Here is a 24,603-nt window from a genome sequence, read left to right as displayed (position 1 = left end):
AAAAGAGTTGACATAAAATATCTTTTTCACCTATTTATTCGATTTATATGTACTCACTGGCAGTATATGACGTCAGAAGTGACGCTATTTTTATAATTCAATCAAAATCAGTCAAAAATTGACATTTTTCTTATCATTTTTCGAATGGGAAATATAGAGCGCCTTTTGGTGAAAATATTTTGTTTGTTCAAGCAGTCGCTCAATGTTTCCTTAAAGAAAAACTGCTTCAAAACAAGCCGTTTTATGCTAAAAATGTGAAAATGGCGGGAAAAGGTTAATTTTATGATGTCATATTTTTAATTGTGGGCACTAAAATCAAAATGAAAATTATGAAAAAACTTTAAGTGTATATTTGTACAAATAAAACAAAGAATTACAGTAAAATGACAAAGTTCATTTAAGGGGGCCATTTAGGCTCAAACCATATATAGTCCTTTGATAAACTTATAATCACAATCACATAATGTTAATAAATAATACACGTTTTCTAAATGAAACTTGGTTTTATACACTGCCCTTTAGAAGGCAGATAATTCTTGCCCTTAAGATATTATATCCAATCCACCGAAGTCCGAAAGAACACTTTGTTATGACAGAAATATATGATTGTATAATTAGAAAAGGTGGTCTAAATTTTCACGTTCATCTAAGAATTGATGCCTTGCGCGCGCTTTGCTTCGTTTTACCATGAAAACTTTTTTTATTTGTATATTCTGTTCATTTTCACCAAACTCAAAAACCTTTTTTAAAATCAATTATGGTTTTTCAATCTCTAAAAGACGAATAAAAATGCTTTAAATTATGAGTAAAACGCTTTATTCAACCAAAAAAGAAGAAATAAATACAATACTAGTATTCAACTTGTTAATAAATCTAACAGTGGCCAGGAGTAATAGAGAGGTCATCAATGGCGATGTCACTATGGAAACCACTTCCGGTATGACCTTCAATCTCAAACTATAAGATTACAAAAACAATGCTCATTAACTAATAATATAAATATTTATAAGAATAGCAATTTACGATGAACACATTATAAATACATATTATAAATGCTTGTAAAGTTGTTTATCTCAAAGCGACTAAAATTACTAGCATAATAACTTTAAGGAAGAAATTCAAAAAAATACTCCTACTGAACTTCTTTCAAGCTGAATGTAAACTCTTATTCATCCTTAATATGATAAAAGTTTAACAAAAATTGAACAGCTTTAATTAAAATTAGGATACCTGAAAGGTAGCATGTATGTTGATGCTAAGTCTCAGATGAAGCCATCTGTTTCCATGGTCACCAGTGTATCTTTTAATGGTGTAAGGATGACCATGCTGGATAAGTTTGAATGAAAGGTATCCTGTCTGCTGTCCATACATGTGGAAGTAGGCACTGAAGCAGTATTGACCGGCAGGGTATGAGGGGGAATCTAGTTTAGCTGTCTTTTGATAGTGCCTTGAAGCCTCCAGATATAAGTAATGTCCTGAAAGACGATAATAAATCCTTTGACTTATGAAATAAAAGGACGCATAAATTTCAAAGTGCACAACTCTACCATTATGTAAAATCATTAAAGAACAAGTTTGGATTTTAGACCAAGTCTCAGATATCATTACCAGATGTGCTTCCTAAGTGGTCGGTGGATGGTCCGGTGTTACCACTGGGGGTGCGGCCATGTCCATCCGTCCAGTCCAGATCATCTGTCTTAGACTGTGTCCAGCCACAGAGTCCGCTGTCAAAGGTGCATGTTGCAGCTATTGTCAACAAACTCAAAAATTATTAAAGGCGGTTGTAACTTCTCAATTATGTTCTAGATACGGAACAAAACATTTGAAATGTTTTTATTTAATAACTATTGATTCTAAATTGATTGGAGTTCAAAGGATTTCACTATACGGCAAGAAGCTACCCCTTAAGATTATAGTTGGATTTATTTATTTACTAAACATTTTTAAAAAATTTTATTTCACAATTTACAAAGGAAATAAAAAGAACTTGTTTTCAGATTAACTTTGTTTTTTTCCTTGTACCTTAATCTTTTATTAGAATTACATTGATGAATGTAAAAGACACACCCATTAAGAATTAAAATTAAAAAACTAGATAATATTGATAAAATACGTTACACTGGTATATCTTACCTGAGTTAGATGGGAAAGTGTCTGGAATATAAAAAGTTTAAACATGTTTATGTCTATTTCACCTAAAATATTTCGAAAAATAAATATGATTTTGAACGACATAACGATCATTTCATTAACCAATGTTACCTTTACACCACTGCATGGCTAAGAATAGATGCGTTTAAATATTTCATCAAATAGAGTTTTTAAGAAGTTTCAATAATCTGTATTTACGTGGAGTTGCTGTCTGATGATGCACCGTAACTTGAGGAGCGGAAGTAGCTCCTGTAACTGCGCCTCCTGGTGGAGATCCAGGTCTCGGAATACATCCGTAACGGATCTGGATTTCTTTAGCGTCAATTTCACTCAGTCGAACACGCTGTCCAATAGTAACGCCTGGCTGCAGTGTCTCGATGGTAACCTTCCTTCTGTCGATGGCGAAAGCATATGCACTGTAGTGCATAACTGACCCATAGTCATATGGCTCGTTCAACATATCCATTTGGGGTCCTACTTGGTATTTATCGAAGTTTCTAGAGTGACCTTCAGATAAAACAATAATTTAATATTTGGTAAAATCCTTTTATGAGAAACTATTGCAAAAAGTGCACAAGTAACTGTCATCCTATTCCTCTTACTGCTTTGAATATTTTCAAAATGGATTTTAACGTAGTTGTCTCTATCCGCTCTGCTTTGTTCGTGCCAGAAACCAAGGGCGTGTAGAACTTCGTGCATCACAGTTCCCTTCCTCAGGCAACCATTACCCAGTGTGACGTCAGAGCGTCGCCCGTGGTAACCAACGGGTGTATGACAGCTAAAATTATAAATTTTCTGTTAACAATTTTATACTGTAAGCTTGACCATTTTATTTTCAAACACGTTTTTTAAGATATTCCTAATTAACAGGCAGAAACAACATGTATCTGGACTAAAAGGCAACAAAACTAAACAAGAAACCTATATGAATAGCCACACTTGCTTACAAATTCAATTTAATAGCATTTATAGTTAAAAAAATAGAACATGGATATTGGATTGAATTCCACTTCAAAGAAAGCTAACCATCTGAATAAATAAGACGAAATTAAACCCCAACCCCTCGCCAATCATAAATTCAAGATCGATATTACCCAATTAGTTAATTTTATTATCTAACATAATTTTTAAAAGAAAAGTAACAAAATTTGAATTAAATTGTGAAAAAAATTAACAGATAACTAAAACACTTTCTTACAACAATAAAATATTTTCATGATATTAATTATAACAAGAAGACGTCATACCCAGATCCATAGCTGAACTGGATATAAGCAGCTTGACTTGTTCTTGGCTGGAAATCGATGCATTTCTTGCCGTTAACCATGGTTTTGTCCATGATTTCCTGCATAGCATCTTTGAATAATTGCACATGAGAAGGAATAGCTGAAATATTAAACCAACGGAATTAATTAAACAAAATCCGACATTTAATGTTGTTCTATTAGTTGTATAGAATGAAAACTGGACACTTCATGTCTTAAATTAAAAAAATAATGTACAAGTGTTACAATGTATTTTTATCAATATTTGTTTTGAAATAAAAGATAATAGCCTAGAGACATCTGAAATTTGTACTTGTTTTAAACCTGTTGAAATCAAAATTCATTTAAAAACAATTAATTTGAGAATAAAAAAATATTGTATGGATATTTTCAAAATTCGTTTTGTTATGAGCAGATCATACAAAAAATTTATTTCAATTTTTAATATGAAAAGTACACGACGTGTGTTTAGACAACATCATGCATACTCATATAAATAATCAACAATAAGGGCACTCAATACAACATTAAGGCGAATGCCATTACTTATCACTTAAGGACACACGCGACGTTCTTCAGATTTAGATAATTTTCCTTGATGAATTATTTCTCCTTCATTTTCATTTATGCCTGTTAATGCCCAAACATTTGGCGTGCATTACCATGCTATTTTGGGGTTTTAATATTTTGAATTTTTCTTTAAATAGCATGCAAAATGCAATTGAATGTTTATCAATAAAGTCATACTATATAGTATATTTCAATCGAAACTATGTTTTCAAATCGAAAAAAAATATCATATAGCATAAAAATATAATTTTGAAATTGCAGTATGGAAATCTTCATATTGCAGAGAAAAAAGAATTGAAAAATAATGGACGATAGGTCGCATCTGACCTTAAAGATAAGACCAATACCTACCTGAATGGTGACTATCAATAGTCCAGTGAACCACACCATGTGGCCACAAATAGCGAGTATCTCCTATAGCATTTCTGAGCTGCAAGATAATGGTTATTCCACTATGAATCGAACACAAACAATATTGTTGTTAAAAAAAAATTAAATTTAGTAACATACGTTGGATTCTTGTTCAGGTTGCAGTTCCATATCACCTTCAAACATGCCTAAAAGCAAAATGGATATTATTTTCAGCCATTTTTATCACTTTTGTTATCTTTTTTCTTAAATTAAACACTGATTTTAGTGTATCAAAATTGATTCTGAAAAATTAAAATTACCAGGATTTTCCTCGGGATATGCGGGATCAAATCCTAAGAGTAAAGAAAAAAAGATTCAGCTATCGAATATTGAAAAAAAGTTTACTTGTTCCGTTACACAAACTTTTGATTGCATCAGTCAATGATTTATTGAAATAAAAAGACATATAATGAATTAAAGCTTACCCTCTGGGACCTCCTATAAAATTAAGAATATTGATTTAAAAAAAAATATTTGAATATAAACTTGCATTGCTTTTCAAACTTTAAAAAGAATTAGTCTGAAAATTACGCGTAAGTTAACAAAAATAAGAAATTTTCCGCAGGTGTTTGATTTTTCGTATCATAATAATTTTTTTAAATAATTTTAAAATGCATATTGTACTAGCCTGTTTTGGCCTGGCAGAGGCCAGTGCTATGAAGAGTCCTATTAGCCACAACTTCATCTTGGTGTGTACTGAGACCTAATAGTATCAAACAGGTCGAAGAAGACTAATTTACCACATAATATGGAACACCGGAACCACTATGTTTGGAATAACGTTCTGAGTATTAGACAGAAGAATCAGCTTTAGGGTATGGGTTCGAATTAGATTCCAATGATGCCAAGTGGAGCACATGGCTCAGTGGTCATAGGCATAAGGCCATTACCCGAAAGATCGCTGGTTCAAACCCCGCTGTGGTCATTCAATGTTGTGTGTTGTGTACTTAAACAAGGCACTTTATCTACATTGTCTCAGTCCAACTACCTGAAATTGGTTACCGACGTACGCTGGGAATTAACCTGCGATGGACTGGAAACCCGGAATAAGCACCAGCATTATGCGCCTTTCAGACACGGGCAAGGATTTAGCTTAACCATTGATGCCAAGTACTATTCCATTTAATTCTAATGTCATGTTGTAAATTTAAATGAAGTTACCGTGTGGCAGTTAATACAAAATTTACAACATTTGTAAATTTTGTATTCGCTGCTACCCGGTAAATTCAAAATTTACAACATGACACTAAATTCTATAATCAGGACAGACATCAATTTCATATTATGAGACTCACTTTACAATACGCTTGCTTTTAAATGCAAAATAGCATGAATGTTCTGGTTCTTGAATATTTTATGACAAAAAGGATTTTAGGGCCAATCTTTTGTAATCATGATTCAATTTGGATTTGTTTTTGAAGAATTCTTGTGTTCAAGTATATTCTGAGTCCTTTTACGGAAGACTCATTATGGGTCTCCAACATTCATTATGAGTGTACAATTCCGGTTGTTTCAGAGTAGATATGAATAAAAACACATCTATAATTGAAAGGGTAAAGAATAACAGTTTAATGATGTAGTATTTTAGACACTCTGATGGTCTGATTCACGTGTCTAAAGATTCACTCTAATGCTGAGCGTCCAATTGTGGCTAAAATAATGTTTTACGCTATCTTGTTGGATGTCTAGTTGCGTTTTGACGATATTAACGCCTGTTGGTAGGTAAGTCGGCTGATTTTTCGGGGGGGGGGGGTGTTCTATCATTTATCAAAGTAAATTTGGTTGAGTTCAAACAAGTACTGACAAAAAGAAATCACGAATTTACTAGTTTAAACCAGTCTGTCAGTGTATTAATATACGAGTTCTTTAAAATGTTTAAAATGCCGTGGAATGCATTATTCAACATTAATCATAATGGCAACATTTTTTTCAAATGCCTAAATAATGTCAATGCTTCCCAATGGTCCTATCAACATTCAATCTATCTAAGAGGACGTTGTTCTTTCCATGCAATTTTAACACACTGGTAGCTGAATCGGTAATGTGCTTTTACTTACCTTATTTGGATATCGGAAGAGAGATTCAGATGAAAATATGGACAAAACAATGTCGAAGTTTGTAATTTTTAAAAATAAGATATTCTAGTATTGTTTAGCAGGGCTTTGTAATACTTTATTATATATTAGATGTGGTTGCATAGGGAACATCATGTTGATATTGTTGAAGTAAGTAAATTGTAAATATGTTCCGTCGGCGGTTCCATACAAATAACCAAATTGAACATGTACCTTTAGAGTCATGAACTTAAGAACCCATTACAGAATGTTTACGAAACCATATATTTATCACAGAGATATTACACATGGAATCACGAGTTTCTTTGGACGGGTTACCCTTTAGTGTATGTGTCCCAAGAGTATAATTAAAACAACAACGATATACGTAATGTGTATAATCATATCCTTTATAATGAACACATCTTATGACAAATACTCTGCATTGAATTCTCTCTGAAGTATTAGTGTGCATTTTGTTAAAACACAGTTCGGGAAAATGGTCATAAAGGATGGAGTTTAAAAAACAAGTAGGAGAAATTATTATATGACTGTATCAGTTAATATAAATATTCTCAAAATGCTAGCTCCTTTTCAATTTATGGCAGTGTTTATATATGTAGTATGATTGTTAACAATATATATTGTCGTATTTTCAAAGACAACGAAGAAAACTGGAAAGTACACTCCAAACTAAAGTGTTTATTTATCTATTGTTATGATAAGAATACTTTTAAATTAATTTCAAAATGTTGCACGGTATTAGAATTAATTACGATTGTTCGGATTCAAAGGAAGGGTCTACAAACTAAAAAAAAGCACCTGACATGGTATTATATAAAATGTATAGAGGCATCATCATTGATTCCAAAATACCCCTCTACATATTGCTTCTGTTGTATTGTTTTAGAACTTACAAACATAGCAATTACCATAACTTTGAATACAGATATGCCAGTAAGTATATTGTTTAATTTCTCTAATAATTAATTTTAATCTTATTTTATCTTTATCTTTTTTAAAATAGGAATTTTGTTAAAAGTTTTGTTTAGCTGCAGTTCTGAACCTTTACAAGAATATCTGGGTTGACAAGAGCTTCAGTTGTGTTTATACAGAAAACTTGCAACAATTTACCACACAAAACGTGCAAAATTGTAGATCAATTTTCTTAACTTTCTAGCAGATAGTTTACTACTTAATATTTTTGGCGTTTAACATCTTCACATGCTTCTAGAGAAAAAAAGGGGTTTTATATTAATTATCAGCGTGCTATTTTAAGGCACATATTTTTAAATGATTACAGTTAATTGAAATTTGTCAACATGAATTTTCCTGAAGAGCCTCAGGTCAGCAGCTAAACTCTCTTCCATAGATGTTTTTGTAGAACAATATAAAATATAAACCCAAATAGTTCACTTGTCTGTTGCTAAAATACTTATCAATCTAATTAATTCTACATTTGTAAAACCCCTCCTCTACGATATGCTTTACAAGACCAGTTCTTATATGTAAATTAATTATACTTTTAATTAATTTACATATAAGATCTGGTCTTATATGTAAATTAATTAAAAGTATAATTAATTAACATATAAGATCTGGTCTTATATGTAAATTAATTATACTTTTAAAACAGCTTCTCAGCTATGTTTTGCTAGATTTTATTTTGATAGAAACGTATTCACCACCGATAACGGCGCAGTAAGATTACTGTGGTTTTAGAGATTTGGAATAGGACATTGTCGATACTCTGCTTATCAGTGGTAACATGTAACCCCGTCTGACATATCTAAGAACTCTTACATATTGTTCCATTTGTTGTAGAGAGTTCATACATAACATGTATATTCTTCGTGGATCATTTAGATAAATATGCATTTTCGTTATTTCTTGTCATGATTTGTCGTTAAAATAACACTTAAAAGAGAGAGGAGAATATGTAATTTATTAACGCCTTTCATTCATAGCTTTAAGGGAAAATAATCTTAAGACTCTTATTAAAATCTAAAAGTTACATTAACGTAGCTCTATACAGATATATAAAATTAGATGATATATGACATACATGCATATGATTTGATTATTTTATATATATATATATATATATATATATATATATATATATATATATATATATATATATATATATATATATATATATATATATATATATATATATATATATACATGTAACAGTTATTTTTCTTCTGGTATAATTTCACGTTTTGTTTTATTCTTATTTATTATAATGGTACAAATTACAGAAAGCATTATTATGATACGTTTTGCTGGGGAAAACTTTTATATATAGAGGTAATACTGTTTCAATTTGCCTGGTCAATTTTTATATAATTTAAATGAGCAGACATTTTTATTAAACATGAACTTGCTTTATTTACCCCGATTGTTTTGGATTTAGATCTAATACCGGCTCTGGTCGGTCAATACAACGTATGGTGTACGGTCAAATACTAGGTTGAAAATATGATAAGAAATGTGAAGTTCTTGTGAACGGCAATGAAAGCTTCATGGTCCAATTTTATGGCCATTACAGTATCAAATAACTAACATTCACACCAATTTTCCGAGGAATTAGAAGACTTTTGATTATTTACACCGAACATCCCTCCCCCCCCCCCCCCCCCAAAAAAAACCCACAAAAAACAAAAACCAACAAAAGCATCATGGACATGTTTAGAAAAAGGAACCGTTTTGTCTCTTCCCCCGCATGAAAAGGTTTATATGCATAATATGCATCGATTGTAAACAAAACACACCTCAGAAATATTAGTTAACAAAATTTACGCGATACCCTTTTTTGTCAAGTTTGTTTTGTAAATAAAGTATTGTACATCATTTTTTAAAATTAAAATATAGCTTAACTGACGGGGAACACTACTGCAATATATATATATATATATATATATATATATATATATATATATATATATATATATATATATATATATATATATATATAAAGCAGCTTGACATTATAACAATATATCAAATCAAAGTTATATTTTAAGATTATGGGATTTAATTACTGATAAATTATGACCTGAATTTGACTGGAAAAACATATTTATTTTTTATGAAGAATATATACCGCTGCAATTAACAATGCCCGTGTGTGACTGATAGGTCGTCGATGGCAATATCACTATGATAACCACTACCTGTATGACCCTCCATTTCAAACTACAATAGTAAAACACAAACTGTGAAATTTGAAAACATATAAAGCATATAACTGCATTAACATTTTGATTCTTCAAACAATTGTTTGTATCACAGAGAGAGAGAGAGAGAGAGAGAGAGAGAGAGAGAGAGAGAGAGAGAGAGAGAGAGAGATTGTACCTGGAAGGTAGGTGCATGGCTATTGATGCTCAGTCTCATATGAAGCCATCTGTTGCCATGGTTTCCTACATACTTTTTCAAAGTATACTTATGTCCAGCTTGAATGATATTAAATGCCAGGTATCCTGTTTGTTGGCCATACATGTGGAAGTAGGCGCTGAGACAGTATTGCCCGCCAGGGTACACAGGGGAGTCTAGCTTGGCCGTCTTCTGGTAGTGACTGGACGCCTCGAGGTATAGATAGTGACCTTCAAGTAGAAATCACATGCAAGTGTAGCTTACATACATTGATGAGTAAAATGTAAATGTTGATGATCCATTGATTAATCCTTAACCAAGGAGGAGAGGGTTTCTAACGATGTTGATTAAGTAGTTTACGCGTTCTTATCGCACATCTAAGCAAATAATGACATAAAAACATATTTCGATTCTTGAAACTTAACATGACCCCCCCCCCCCCAAAAAAAAAAAACCCCATAGTGTTTGGGTCTTATAAGAAATGCTGCAAACTTTTACCACTTGTGCTTCCGTAGTGGTCAGCGGATGGCCCGGTGTTACCACTGGGTGTTCGACCATGACCGTCTGTCCAGTTCAAGTCGTCTGTCGTTGACTGCGTCCAGCCACACAGACCATGATCGAATGTACAAACTGAGGCTAATACCAAGTCCAACAAAATACCCATTTCATTTAATTGTTTTCCACAGCCTTATACATACGTATAGCATTACAAGATTTTCTTGGTTTTCGTACGTAATCTATTCTTTATTGAAATCGTCTTTATAACGTCATTATGTAAGATAATGTTTAATCATAATGTTATCAAAATTTCAAGTGTATATGATATTCAAAAATTAAAATAACGAAAAATTAACAATTACTATTTCTATATCCGTAATAATATCAGATAACTTCAAAAGTTCATGTTAACAGATTACTTACCTTGGTTAGTCGGGGATGTAGAATGGACGGGTTCTATTGTAGGAAATAAAAAGATCAACATGACAATAAAATGCATCATGCATTCTATTCAAAACTGAATGAATCACTGATTCATAATGCTTGTTCAATGCATTTTTTATACAAGATGATTTTCCCTAAAGCTTTTATATCATAATGATTATATACTTAAACTGTTATTTTACTTTTCGGTAGTATTTTTTTTTAGAATTAATGATGTCATTAAAACACACGTGGTGCAGTTGTCTGGTGTGGGGAATTTGTCTGTACGGAACCAGGTCGGGGTATGCATCCATAACGGATCTGGATCTCTTTAGCGTCAATTTCACTCAATCGAACACGCTGTCCAATGGTCACGCCTGGCTGCAGGGTCTCGATGGTAACCTTTCTTCTGTCGATGGCGAAAGCATATGCACTGTAGTGCATAACTGACCCATAGTCATATGGTTCATTCAGCATATCCAGTCGGGGTCCTACTTGGTATTTATCGAAGTTTCTAGAGTGACCTTAAGATAAAACATTAGTAATTTAATACTTGATAAAATCATTTTATGGAAAACTACTGCAAACAATACCCCAAAATTCATGTCGTGTTATTCCTCTTACTGCTTTGAATATTTTCAAAATGGATTTTAACGTAGTTGTCTCTATCCGCTCTGCTTTGTTCGTGCCAGAAACCAAGAGCGTGTAGAACTTCGTGCATCACAGTTCCCTTCCTCAGGCAACCATTACCAAGTGTGACGTCAGACCGTCGCCCGTGGTAACCAACGGGTGTATGGCAGCTATAAGCGAAAGTGATGTGCATCTGTTTATGGGATGGTCCTTAGTCCGTCTCTATTACGTTAGAACCAGGGATGGTTTAGTTGATAATTAAATGACATTATGCATTTCTAAAATCACATACCCAGAACCATAGCTGAACTGGATATAAGCAGCTTGACTTGTTCTTGGCTGGAAATCGATGCATTTTTTGCCGTTAACCATGGTTTTGTCCATGATTTCCTGCATAGCATCTTTGAATAATTGCACGTGAGAAGGAATAGCTGAAATGTCCAATAATTAATGTGTATCATAGTATCAAGAATGTTCATAGCTTAAATTCCAGTTATGTAATAACAGATTGAAAGTGACCTTGTCCATCATTTCTTGCTCAGTGTCCTTTACAAGGATTGCAAAATCATTCCTTCATTTCTTACCCAATTTGTCATTAATTATTCGAGATTTCTTTAAAGAATGTTTGCTAACAAGACTGGTCAAAGCTTTATTTCTGCTATAAACGTTTACTTAGCTGTGAGATGAAAAAAGACATAATTAGAGGTCCAACTGAAAAGTTGAAGAAATCATTCACGACTTATCGTTAAAGTTTACTGAAGGTACAGAAATACCGGTATCACACAAGATGCAATCTGCATCAGTGAAGTAAGCAACAATGGGCCTGGTTTAACACCACAGGGAGACAACGCAACAGCATATACGACACAAAATTTCTAAACACAAAACAAAGCCAATATCTTAGGATGATCCTAAATTCATGGATCTTTCATCAATCGAGCACTTTTTGTAGGACTATTTGTGTAGGATACTTATGATGCATGAATCCTAGCCACAGAATCTATTACAATCGACTTAATTTCTCTGGAACTAGAATGCCAGGCCGCTACACATTCTCCTTGTGTCACACACGTAGTGAGGTACTGAAAACGGGGGGGGGGGGGGGAGGAGGAAGGGAAGGGGGCATATTCGGTATGAACTGACTTGTGCATATCTCTTAAACGACTCTTGTACGTGATTGTAGTGTTTATATGTGCATTTATGTGTTCACTATACATCGACACCTTGTAATCGTGTGCAAGTATAGATAAATGTCAAATTGGTCATTTTCGCTGGCCAAGGGTTTTACGATCCACTCAGAGTTGGCTAGCGAAGATGCAAATTGGTATGTCTATTCATTTCTCTTTTGAGTGTACATTTGTGCATATACTTATCTATATATTTACCTGCGTGGTGGGAATCTATTGTCCAATGCACCACACCATGTGGCCACAAGTACCTTGTGTCACCAATTGCATTTCTTAGCTATAAACATTTATAAATAGAACAACAATGTTAAAAGATATATAATAAATTATCAATCTCTCTACTTGTAAAGGTTTCCATTTTCATAAATAGTTATATCAGATCCTGATAATAATATCACATTGAATTATTGATAGCAGAACTAAAATTGTTCATTATATTAGAGAATTTAAACATTTAAAAGTTGATATATTAACTTCAATATACGACCTTATTTGGCAAATTGATTCAGAATATTTTATATCATACGTTGGATTCTTGTTCGGGATTCAATTCGATGTCCCCTTCAAACAAACCTGAAATAGCAAAGTAACGATCAACAACTATTCAAAATGAATTCATTCAATTCCACATGAATTTAAAAAATGTAAAAAGTAATTGCTTCGTACTCTTGATAAAATGTTTCAATAGTAATTCTTTCTCAATAAAGAAAGTTACATGTAATTTTGCGCGGGTAATATACGCAGCCTTTATTTAGTTTTTAAGGGGGAAAAGGATGTATTAAATAAAAGTATGCTATATCAACAATATTTGATGCATATAAAAAATTACATGGTGCTTTAAGTGTTCTTACCCGGGTTTTCTTCGGGATAATCGGGATCAAACCCTTGAAATAAAACAACAAAAAAGTTGGTCCATTTAAATTGAAATTCAAATAATAATCTAATTTTGAAAATATATATTTTTTACACAAAAAAAAAAAAACGGTTAGGGTCTTACCAACTGGAACTTCCTTGAAAAAAAAATGATATAAAGTCAAATTTTTGTTACTTTTACCCAATAATAATTCAAAAATTTTGGCATCAAAAATGTCTTGGTCATCATCAAGATTTTCCTAATATTCTATAATCCATGATTTAATCATTTTTGCTCATCTTCGTATTTTAACTTTTTGAAAAGTTCAGTCTTACAGTCCTGTGGGGATTTCTTTTCTTAAGGAAACAATCCAAAAATCAAATAAGAGGTGTGAAACTAAGAATTTTCAAAAGCCTAAAGCGCAACAACAGTCTTACACTTACTGGCTGGGGTCTGGCATCGACCAGGGTTATCACCAAGCCCAATATGAACAACTGCATACTTCTGCAGGTATTGCAGAATTGTGCCAAATTCAACTGTCCTGAGCAAGATATTGAGAACTATGGAAGCGCGTTGATTGTAACTAATGTAGTTTATGATATTGATATTAAGGCTCAGCAATTTTAATTTTTGAGGGACGGGGTATCTTGGCCATACGTTTTGTGTTTATTCCTCTCCAATTTCATAAATACCTTTTTCGTTTTTTGGACGATTCCACATATGCAAAAATCCGTAGATCTACAAATGAGTGTGATACTGATTTAAATGTCCTAAATTTTTTTTATGTAACCCTTTGTTCTTTTCTGCTTTTATACGGGATAAAATAATTCTGAATTTAAAAACAATTGTTACCTGTAAGTGTCCATTCTATAAAATAATGGATATAAAAGTTGTCCACTCTTGAAATTATGGACGGAGAAAGGTAAAACTCTTAACTTATTGGACAGCTACAGGTACATATGTAAGTTGAAAACAAGAATAGAGGCATTACAATTACCAATAAAAAAATTAATGTTTAATCAAGAAATAAGGTTTCATTTTTGGATATTGGGATATAAATACGGGTTGGAGTAGCAGAGTGGTTGGAAATTTGAAAACAAAGTGATTGAACTCTGAGTTTGAGTCTACTTAGGCATTTTCAAATGAAATTCCACCGAAAAATAAGATTCAAGGGCATAATGATTTCTCTTTGACAAAATAGAGACAAGCTATTTAATTTCTTTTACGGAACTAAATTTGACCGTGAATAAACTAAACATATGCGTGAATAACTTCAGATTTACCCATTGTATCGTTAGGAAATAAGAAATAATGTTGATTGTAATAGTTGAAATACATAAAAATCGCTTTCACATACTTGACGCATGAGCCGTATGGTACATGAGGTACATGAAGAAAAATAACATATGTACATATGTATATGATTGTAAAGGTAAAAAAAGTAAATGGGGTGAACAAACCAATTGATTAAGTTTGATAATAAATATCCACAACTTCCTTAATGTCGCATAGTAATTTAAAGTCGTAATAGTAATGGGCTGATTGGAACGTATGAAAGTATGAACGGTTTAAGCATAGAAACCAGTATAGCTGTAATGAAACTGTATAACTATCACATTGTAAATATAATTGCGATGTATTAAGATGTCCAGTGTTTAATTTGCAATTTGTTTAATTATATGGATGTTAGATCGATAAATGTTTTAGAAAAGAGTATTTGATATTTCCGGGTTTCTGTTGTTTTTCGATTTACCCATAACCATGTACCTTTTTAGTATGTTTTTTTTATACCTGGACAAAGAGAGTGAAGTATATAATGATAGTTTTGTGCTTGACAAAGAAGTGGTCTCAGAATCGTGAAATTATTTACGGGGGCGATTTTTGCACCAATGTTGGATCATTGCTTATTCAATGTTATTTCTTTCAGTTTATCTGAAGAGGGAGTATCTGAGATATACTAATAAATTTACTTACGCTGTTTTGTCCTTGTTAGTTGATATTAAATATTCTATAGAAACCAATAAATTATTACTGATTTAATCATAAGATAAATAATCTAGAATGATGTTTTGCCATGCAGTACTGGGTTTATATAGGTTAAGCCCCCACCTCCTCCGACTGGGCATACAAGTACAGACACTGTTCCTATCTGACATCGGTAAACTGGCCACTCCATCTGATCATGTCACTGTGGAATCACCGTACTTCAGATGTGTCGATGATTTTGAAAGGTTTGTTTTACAAATTTGTTTTACAAATTTTAAAGTGCATTTTGATTCTCGTTCTTAAAGCTGTACATATTTTATTCTAATTTTCATTCTAGGTAACATTTTTGTTTTTAATAGTTTGTATAAAAAAATCAGCATCCTATTCCTTTTTCAGAGAATTTTTTTATGTTTCAGGTTATTAATATTAAGTACACGGATTACAACACTTCCTCAGCAATCAGTTGTAGAGAGATGTTCATTTATTATCAACTACCAAAATCGAGGTACATTTACATGTAAAAACGACATAAAGATCAATTTTCATAAATAGAGAAATTTCATTTTAACTCAAAACTACTTGATTAGTTTATGAAAATAAACTACAAACAAAACAGAATGAAACACATTTTGTGTGGCTTTGAACGCAAACTGATAAAACGAATTTTGAGTTTAACAGAGTCATGCAAGATCTTCAACACTGGCGTCTAAACAAGGCAAATCAAAACATATTTACCTTTATGTTATGATGTAGGCTAAACCGATGAGCTATTGGCCGGTAACACTAGATAGTTATTTTTTAGAGCACATTTAAAATAAAGCTTTGATTTCATTCCGTTTTTTTGTAGACAAAAATGTATTCTTCTAATAAAAAATTACAAAAAATAACCAGTTATAGGTATGTACAATTGAACTTCGATATCTCGAACACTGTATATCGAATACAATGGATATGTCGAGATGATTTGTAATCGACAACCACTGAAAAGTAATTCAACCTTTGATATCTTGAATACTTTGATGTCATGAAGTTTTAAAACAGTTTAAATTTGTTCTAGACAGCGAAGTTTGACTGTAGTTTAAAAAAAGGTTTTAACTTGATTTGTGCTTACCTTGATCTGAATTTACTCTTACGATCTTTCATAGTGGAGCTTCCATACATCTTATTATAACTATAATGTATATTTATCATTGAATATATGAACAATCGTTCGTCTTGGGACTGTTGGCAGCGATGAGGATTTTTCTAGCTTCCATATTTCTTTGTTCTGTTGTTTGGGCTAGACCTCAATCGGTTGGTGCCCATTTAAATTTAAACTTGCAAACATCTATGTATCTTTTTCTCTTCTCGTGAAATTTATTTTTCTTTCAAAGTTATCAATATGTTTATTTTATAAACTAATGTATTATCATATATTTCAGGGTCACGTCCCCGGTAAGTAGGATATTCTCTCAATACTAGTTAAAAAGTGGTTTTATATTATCAAAAACTAGGAAACTTGATAAATGGAAATCTGGTAAACTGATTTTTTTTTTTATGAGAAAGTGTGTTTTCTATAATGTTTTTTTTTTTCTGTTTAATTTTGATACATAGGTTATGATCCCAACTACCCTGAAGAAGTTCCAGGTAAGTTTTAGATTTCTCAGCTTAAAAAAATAGTGATCAATATACCTTGATGAGTGTAAAATTATTCATCATTTGGTATACATTGCTTTTCAGTTCAGTCAAACGTATCAGTATTATTGCAATGAAATAATTGTTTGTCTTGCGTACAGGGCTCTTTGAGGGAGATGTTGACAATGATCCAGAAGAAATCGCAACTGTAAGTGGATATCTCATCTTCAAACCTCTTGATGTTTTGATAGCTAAGCAATGAAACATTTCAACAGTCAATACCCATTCTTCACAGCTGAGAAACTCCATGCGTGACCACAGATCTTTATGGCCTAGTGGAATTGTCTACTACGAAATAGGCGCTCCCCACACTTGTAAGTCTTCGCTTATCATCTTTTATGTATGTTTTTCATCATTAAGGCTTAGAAAAAAAAAAGTCTTTATTAAAGACTGTCTAAATTAGACTGCAATATTTCTGACTAAGAACTGTCAAAATAAGGCTCTAATACAACTGGCTTAGAACTGTTCAAATTTTTACGACCAAGTCAATTTACACATTAAAAAAAAAGATGGTGGTTATAGCAAAATTTGCAAAAGCTTTTACGCACACTGTTCAAATTTAAATATATGTATCTGTCAGAGATGCACAGTATTCTCATGAGTGGCGTTTTCTTCCGTTTTTAGCTCACCCTTCACGAGTTCAATTGTTCAAAGATGCTATGCAGTACATCACAGATAAAACAATGGTAAATGGAAAAACATGCGTGCAGTTCAAGCCCAGAACCTCTCAGACAGCATACATCAGATTTGTCGAGGGAACAGGGTATAAAAGCTGTTCTGTCTTTTTTAAAAATGTGTTTTTTATAAACGCGTCCATTGTCTAATTGTCTCTAACCACGATTCTATTCAAGAGTACAGAGAGTTTCTACATATCAAAAGATCAAAAGATGCAAATGGAATAATCATTATGTTTATTAACTTTCATTTTTCAACCTTTATGCAGGTGTCACACAAACATCGGATATGCAGGAAAGGAAAAGGATTTGACTCTGTCCGATGGGTGTTACTCAAAGGGAAGAGTAATGCACGAACTTCTGCATACTCTTGGATTCTGGCACGAGCAGAGTCGATACGACAGGGACAATTACGTCAGAATACATATGGACAATGTCCAATCAGGTCAAACATTGTATACTATTAGTCCTGAGTAGTTTCCGCAATAACATTGATTTTGATAATGCTACGTATTAATGTAATATTACAAATACACTGTATTACGTGTATCACTAAATCGAGTGCAGTGAAATGATGCCCCGTGCACTTGCAGCTCACCAGCACAACTTCCTGAAGCACGACGAGTCGGAGATGGATCTACTGAACGAGCCGTACGACTACGACTCCGTGATGCACTACTCGGCTCACTCCTTCGCCATTGACAGAGACAGGGTCACTATAGAAGTCCTCCAACCGGGGGTGACCATTGGGCAACGAACGCACCTTAGTGACATCGACATTGAGGAGATCAAAATACGATACGGATGCATTCCTCGTAAGACGGCTGTACCTTCCGGAAGTCACACGGGACCTACCCAGGCCCCGGATGTACACGTGACTGAACACACTGGAGCCCCTGGTATAATACTTTCTTAAATACTAGTACTATATATTCAAATTCAAATGTAAAAAAAAACTTCTGTTGTCATTCATTTGAGCTTTGTAACTCAATTGAAGATCTGTTGAATCATTTATATTTCAATTTTAGGTACATTTCCTTCAAATCCGGGTATGTAAACATCGTATGATGAATAGTTTTTGAACAAGGTCTTTTAGTAATACCGTCTACTGTAAATACATTTATTAGTTAGTGCTGATAGAGAGTGTATTCTATTAAAGCATGATTTTGTACTGGGGTATTCCTAAGCATTCTTGTGTTTTCTCCAGCGGCTACTTGTACTTTTGAGGACGGACTTTGTGGATGGACTCAGTCTACGTCCGACTCATTGGATTGGACTCGTTTCCATGGGAAAACCCCCAGTCACTACACAGGGCCCGATTTCGATCATACGTCACTCGATGTTACTGGTATTTTTATTTATTAGTATAAGTAACTCGTTGCTACTATTGCTGAGATATGCAACCTATCAAATTGCAGAGGAAGATAAACTGAAAGGTGGAAATGTTGTGTAAGTTTTTTTTGTCCCAAATTTTGAGACTCTTCTGTTCAGTCCTTATACCTTGGTCACGCTTTGATCTATATATTGAAGATAACAGTTCTACACAGTCAAGGCCTACATACGGGTCACCAGTGCTCCTTGATTCACACAGAAACAGATACATACTATGAACTATAAAATAATGATAATAAGATCACCAACTGCTATAGATCATTTCATGGTCTTCATAACTTTACAATAATCACATCCACAGAATAGTTGAAGTTAAAGGAAAAAAATGGTCAAAACTTGGTTAGACTTTGTATTTTTATACAATTTTGTTACTGTATGCAGGCACGTAGCATCGTTTTTGAAAGTGGGGGGGGGGGGGGGGGCAGACTCATCCAAAAAATCTTGACAAGGGGTGGGGGGGGGGGGGTGCTGGCGTAGTACATAACTTCAATTTCACTCCTCATTTCCTTCTTTTTATATCAATTTTTTACAAACTCCCAAAAAAGTGGGGGAGCCAACTCCATGATAATTCAATTTTTTTATATGTACATTTTAAAAAATTTGTTGCTGCGAGAAAAAAAGTGGGGAGACCAGCCCCCCCCCCCCTTGATGCTACGTGCCTGGTATGTATGTACCATCACCTTTGTGTAAATACAGAATAGTTGAGGATTTTTACGGGAAATTCAGTAGATTTATACTTGTAAACTGCCGTTTTTTGTACGTTTCACTTTTGTCAACCCGAGTTTCCTACAGTACCGTAACGCTACATTAAGAGTGTACTGTATCTTTATTAATGAATGGCATCGTGAGATACAATCTTTGTTTGTAGGTAATTACCTGTATTTGGAGGCCTCATCTCATACCGACAGAACAGCACAGCTGATCTCTCCACTCCAGTCCAGCGGCCATTACTGTTTCAGCGCTTATTACCACATGTACGGTACGGACTCAGGTACCCTAAGCTTTAAAGTTCTCCAGCATGGACATAGCCACACCCTCAAATCATTTAGAGGGGACCTCGGAAATCACTGGAATCACGTGAGGATGGAGATCAGCATCCACCATCATTTTCACGTAAGTATAAATGGCCGTAACACAGTGATCTAGCTGCTTGTTCTGTTTGTTTTTTGATAATTAAACTGCGATAACGCAGTTTAATTATCTTTTTCTGCAATGCTCGCTACTTTCCAAAGCACAAGAACCACCAAAATAAGACTTCTATTTTTTTTTTTTACTGAGGTGTTTATTGTATATTTTGCAGATCGTGGTGGAAGGACACACAGGACATGGTTCTAAGAGTGACATTGGCATTGATGACCTTTCTTTAACACCTGGCCATTGTTAAACTAATTAATTAAACAATAAAGGTTTTTGTACATTACAGTTTGCATTATTTGATTAGTTAAATTCATTGATTTACTTTTTTTAAAAATCCATAATGCACCGACTCAGTGGGACTGGAAATCTGTTTAGCAGTCTTAAATCTGCAGAAATACAGTTTCATGTCTCAAGTGCCCCTTGTCTTTGATTACATAGTTAATTGTACTTAAAAATTTCAATTATTTACAATGAAAATCGAAAAAAAAAAATTGACAGATTAGTATTTGAAAATGGACTTCATTCAACGACAACCTGATGAAAATTTTTCGAGTGATAGATTCGCTGTTGGGAGAAATGCCATGCATATTTGTTTGATGTAACAGCATTGCTTTTGCGTATTTACAAAAAAATAGATTGTAAGTACAAGTTAATTGTCATTATAAAGATATATTTTCTTTTAATAACGAAACAATTTTAACAGCATTGACCTCTTTTAATTATGAGATAATTTTGTCGTAATGTAGCTTTATCTAAACTATTTTTGATTGATTTTGTCTTAGAAAAGATACAAATGTTTTTAGAATCTTTCATATCTATTAGAAATGTTCGATGTCGAGCAATATATCTTGCATATCAACTTCACAGAAATACTGTAATTTTTTTAAATTTTTTTATTTACAACAATGAAGCAAAGGATTCTAGCAGCATTTTTCAAGTGTTTTGTATATACTGCATTCCGATTTCTGGTATTAATGTATTTAAAAAAAACATAACGATGTCAGTAAATATCTAGGCATTTTGTTGACTTTCTTATTCCTAAAGACAAATAAATTAATTTGTAAACAAAATTATAACAACTCTGATTATTAAGTAAAATAATTGTGGTTTATTTTTATTGTATTGAATCATATATACATACAAAATGTGTATAACAAAACGGAATAACATGATACATCAAAATACAGCAATATCACAGGAGAGTTTATTTATGTTTTTCTTCTGGTGATGTGATCATATATAACAACTTGTACATACTTAGGAGTCTCTATCACATAGCGGTAAGAATTATCTCCAGGGTTTGGGGCCTGAAAAAAACCAAACATGTGCCTCTTATATAGATTTTCATGCAGCTCTTCACCACATTGTAATATATGAAACTTGATATTAAAAAATTATATAATGTAAAGAGAAGCTATGAAGTGTTTCGTTTTTTTAGCTGATGGTATATTCCAGTAATACATTACCTTTGGATCAACAATCAGTTGTTTTCTATCCCTTTTGTTTTTGAAGATGAGACCTGTGGCATTCTGTGCCATCACCAGGTAATTTGGAGAAGGATTTGAAGTGGAAGTCTGGGTTTCCCAATTATAGAAACTACAAACATAAATTTACAGGTTATCAAAATGAAACAAATAAAAAAAATTGAGTGACTCATGTGACTTAAAAATATTATTTTAAAATACCTTTAATTTTTTACTAAGTTCACAGGTTTATATTTACAAAACTCTCTTTTTCACATATTTAGTTTTATTTATCCCATAACGTAAAGTTCTACAAATCTCACTCTGTTTAAATTTTGACCATTACAAATACAGGTAATACATGTACAAATGAAAATAAATGCGGAAATTTGTACCGTTATTAACACTCCAATCTTAAATAAACCATAAAGCTGTGAACGATATATACATATCAATATCTATGGAACTGACCTTAAATCTGACGGTCTGGGTAAAAGCTTCTTTTTCTCTGCAAAATATGGCTCAAAGTCCTCTGTCTTTAATCTATGAGCATAATCTATGTATCCAGAGATTTCTTGTCCCCTTGCATTGAAGTCTCTGATGAATATAACGCTCTATAATTTAAAACAATAATAATCAATAAATTGTGCTATTTTTTCTCTCTTTAAAAAAAAATAATATGTAGTGTATATTAACTATATCCTTGTAATGTCAAATAGAAAAGTAGATTTAAGGATATAGCTAGTAATGAAGTCGCACTGATAAACAAGTCATATTCAATTGTCTCTTACTGTCATTTTTCCACTTCTGTTTGCTTCTTCTTTTTCAGCAAGTGCTTTGAGAAATGGATCTTTAATATCTTTTCCAGAACTTGCCAAAGTCCTACAGAAATAATAGTAATTTATATTTGTTTATACATGTATTATTAAATGGAAAGAATAAAACAAATAAAAACAACCAAAAATCTGAACTGTGAAAAAATCTACATATCATACTTTTGTTGACTTCTCTTTGACAGTCTACTCGCTTCAGCTGCTTGCTTTCTGGCTTCAAATTCTTCTCTTCTTAACACTTCTCCACCACTTCCTTTATATCCAAGCTCAATCACTTGTCTGGCTAGTTCTTGATCCTTCATGTAAACAAAAATGGTTTATTTATTCCAAAGCTGTTTTAAAAACATATACAAATATAAACTCTATACTTTTATAATGTATTTTAACTGATTTCAATGTTTAAACATGTCATTTATAATACTTGGAAAGGGCATCGATGAAAATCTTCAAATGTACATTTATTTTGTTTTACATTATCAGATTGGCAATTCTTGCCAAAATCATGCAGTTCGTGATTTTATTGGTCATTTTTAACTTCATATAACTATGATGCTACCAGATATATATAGAATAACACACTGTTGTTTTGATCTCGGCCCTGATTTTGCCCTATTTCCCAGATTACATAAAATTTGATGTTTATTTTCTTTATATCTAAATTAGTTTACAACAAATGATTAAAAATGTATGAAAAACCTATGCCTTTTAACAAGAAGAAATAAATAATCTAATGAAAACAATATGTTTTACTGGGATTGAACAGAGTTTTAAAAACTTGTCAAGACTCATGTAATAGTTTGGGAAGTAAACATGGCAAATGTGGAAGTTGCTATCCCATAATAGTCTGTCTTAAGTTATTGCTTCCATCACTTTTTGATGATTTTTAACAAAAATAATTATATCTGTGAAAGAAATACAGTTGAAATCGATAAAAGGGAATCTATTCAAGATATCTTAATTGAACAATTATCATTTTTCACTCATAAAAGTTCACAGGAACAAAAACAAATTTCTTACGGAGATTTATAATAGGAAATGCTTACATCTTTTCTCCATTTGGAAGTACTTAGGATATCTTGCACAACTTTTCAACGTTATCATCCAGGCTTATTAATGGCTGATGCAATGCAAAATCCCCATAGACTTTCTATTTTTGGATGTGTATTGAAACCAGAAGCAGCTAGTAGAGGGGGCGTTTCAACACAGATAATCTGGACATTTTCCATATTAGTGGATGAACGTAGTTTGAGCACAAAGATTTTATGATTATCAAAATATCAAGCAAAAATTGCGGGAAGCAAAAACTCGGGACAGAGTATATTATATACTTATTGTCATCATTAATACAGACTGAGGTATAAGATACTTTTCGGTGTGCATAGTGTCATTTGGATCACGTCTGCACAAAAACACACAGATTGTATTATTGCCTAATTTTATTCTTAATAAAATTCAAACTTATAAATTTAAAATAACAAAGTAATACCCGGGATGTTAAATTTACTTTAACTAGAATTTCCTCTCTAGCTGAAACTTTCTGTCCGCATTTAACACACGTTAAATAAACTAAAAGAAAATTAAAACAGCAATTTACCTCTAAATAAAACAAATCAATCGGTTTGATATGAGAGTCAAGAAACTCCTCATATGAAGCAAACTCTGCAACAATATTGTCGCTTCCACTGGGTACTTCTTCCTCCATGTTGTTTACATGCCTTATTACGCAATGTCAATCACTCCGCTGCAAAATGTAATGCGCCACAAGATATGCAATGCTTTTGTTAAAAGCCAATATCTGAGATTTATAAAACTTAATGATTATTTTTTATTCTTATTCTAAATGTTTTAAACAGTTCTAAACAAATTAGACCTTTGCATTAATCCATAACAAAAAGATTCTGGAATATGCGTATGAATATAGTTTCTATGGGAAATTATTCTACAAAGATTTTTAATTTTTTTTTTAAAATATATGTCTTGATAAAGAAATAAGAATTTCTCCTATTTGTTTATTCGTCGGTATA

At 32.6% G+C, this 24,603-nt stretch overlaps 3 protein-coding genes across 3 annotated transcripts; 1 reads left to right on the top strand and 2 right to left on the bottom strand.

Annotated features, from left to right (window-relative positions):
* Positions 1 to 799: 799 nt before the first annotated feature.
* On the bottom strand, positions 800 to 12,838 carry LOC128168074 (meprin A subunit beta-like). The gene is made up of 17 exons (XM_052834168.1): positions 12,766 to 12,838; positions 11,673 to 11,811; positions 11,375 to 11,550; positions 11,002 to 11,274; positions 10,751 to 10,783; positions 10,328 to 10,465; positions 9,954 to 10,059; positions 9,561 to 9,652; positions 4,497 to 4,543; positions 4,338 to 4,416; positions 3,399 to 3,537; positions 2,754 to 2,929; positions 2,350 to 2,658; positions 2,134 to 2,154; positions 1,609 to 1,746; positions 1,231 to 1,475; positions 800 to 957 (listed from the first exon to the last, which is right to left on the bottom strand). The coding sequence occupies exons 2-17, from the start codon at positions 11,774 to 11,776 to the stop codon at positions 874 to 876; spliced, it is 2,160 nt and encodes a 719-aa protein (XP_052690128.1). The 5' UTR covers positions 11,777 to 11,811; positions 12,766 to 12,838; the 3' UTR covers positions 800 to 873.
* A 3,749-nt stretch (positions 12,839 to 16,587) lies between these two features.
* Positions 16,588 to 20,568, top strand: LOC128166643 (astacin-like metalloprotease toxin 2). Its single transcript, XM_052831933.1, has 12 exons — positions 16,588 to 16,699; positions 16,828 to 16,840; positions 17,000 to 17,032; positions 17,182 to 17,228; positions 17,316 to 17,394; positions 17,705 to 17,843; positions 18,024 to 18,199; positions 18,348 to 18,653; positions 18,783 to 18,803; positions 18,962 to 19,102; positions 20,015 to 20,259; positions 20,447 to 20,568. Exons 1-12 carry the CDS (start codon positions 16,640 to 16,642, stop codon positions 20,528 to 20,530), a joined length of 1,344 nt encoding a protein of 447 aa, XP_052687893.1. The 5' UTR covers positions 16,588 to 16,639; the 3' UTR covers positions 20,531 to 20,568.
* An 808-nt stretch (positions 20,569 to 21,376) lies between these two features.
* LOC128166088 (cilia- and flagella-associated protein 299-like) lies at positions 21,377 to 24,332 on the bottom strand. Its single transcript, XM_052831011.1, has 6 exons — positions 24,174 to 24,332; positions 22,742 to 22,875; positions 22,538 to 22,628; positions 22,218 to 22,360; positions 21,750 to 21,879; positions 21,377 to 21,590 (listed from the first exon to the last, which is right to left on the bottom strand). Exons 1-6 carry the CDS (start codon positions 24,279 to 24,281, stop codon positions 21,492 to 21,494), a joined length of 705 nt encoding a protein of 234 aa, XP_052686971.1. The 5' UTR covers positions 24,282 to 24,332; the 3' UTR covers positions 21,377 to 21,491.
* Between the last annotated feature and the right edge of the window lie 271 nt (positions 24,333 to 24,603).

The sequence above is a fragment of the Crassostrea angulata genome, chromosome 10 (assembly GCF_025612915.1).
Source record: "Crassostrea angulata isolate pt1a10 chromosome 10, ASM2561291v2, whole genome shotgun sequence".
Taxonomy (NCBI): domain Eukaryota; kingdom Metazoa; phylum Mollusca; class Bivalvia; order Ostreida; family Ostreidae; genus Magallana; species Magallana angulata.
The sequence above is the reverse complement of the archived record's forward strand: the minus strand, read 5'-3'. Positions and strand labels throughout refer to the sequence as shown.

Coding starts and splice junctions, on each gene's coding strand:
- LOC128168074 (XM_052834168.1), bottom strand. CDS start 11,776: ATGCAGGAAATCATGGACAAAACCATGGTTAACGGCAAAAAATGCATC. Junction 10,466..10,750: donor TACATCCCCGACTAACCAAG/GTAAGTAATCTG, acceptor ACTTGGTATTAG/CCTCAGTTTGTACATTCGAT. Junction 2,659..2,753: donor TTTTGAAAATATTCAAAGCA/GTAAGAGGAATA, acceptor TTTTATCTGAAG/GTCACTCTAGAAACTTCGAT.
- LOC128166643 (XM_052831933.1), top strand. CDS start 16,640: ATGAGGATTTTTCTAGCTTCCATATTTCTTTGTTCTGTTGTTTGGGCT. Junction 17,395..17,704: donor AATAGGCGCTCCCCACACTT/GTAAGTCTTCGC, acceptor TTCCGTTTTTAG/CTCACCCTTCACGAGTTCAA. Junction 18,804..18,961: donor TACATTTCCTTCAAATCCGG/GTATGTAAACAT, acceptor TGTTTTCTCCAG/CGGCTACTTGTACTTTTGAG.
- LOC128166088 (XM_052831011.1), bottom strand. CDS start 24,281: ATGGAGGAAGAAGTACCCAGTGGAAGCGACAATATTGTTGCAGAGTTT. Junction 22,629..22,741: donor TCAAAGAGAAGTCAACAAAA/GTATGATATGTA, acceptor TTATTTCTGTAG/GACTTTGGCAAGTTCTGGAA. Junction 21,880..22,217: donor CCCAGACCGTCAGATTTAAG/GTCAGTTCCATA, acceptor TTATGTTTGTAG/TTTCTATAATTGGGAAACCC.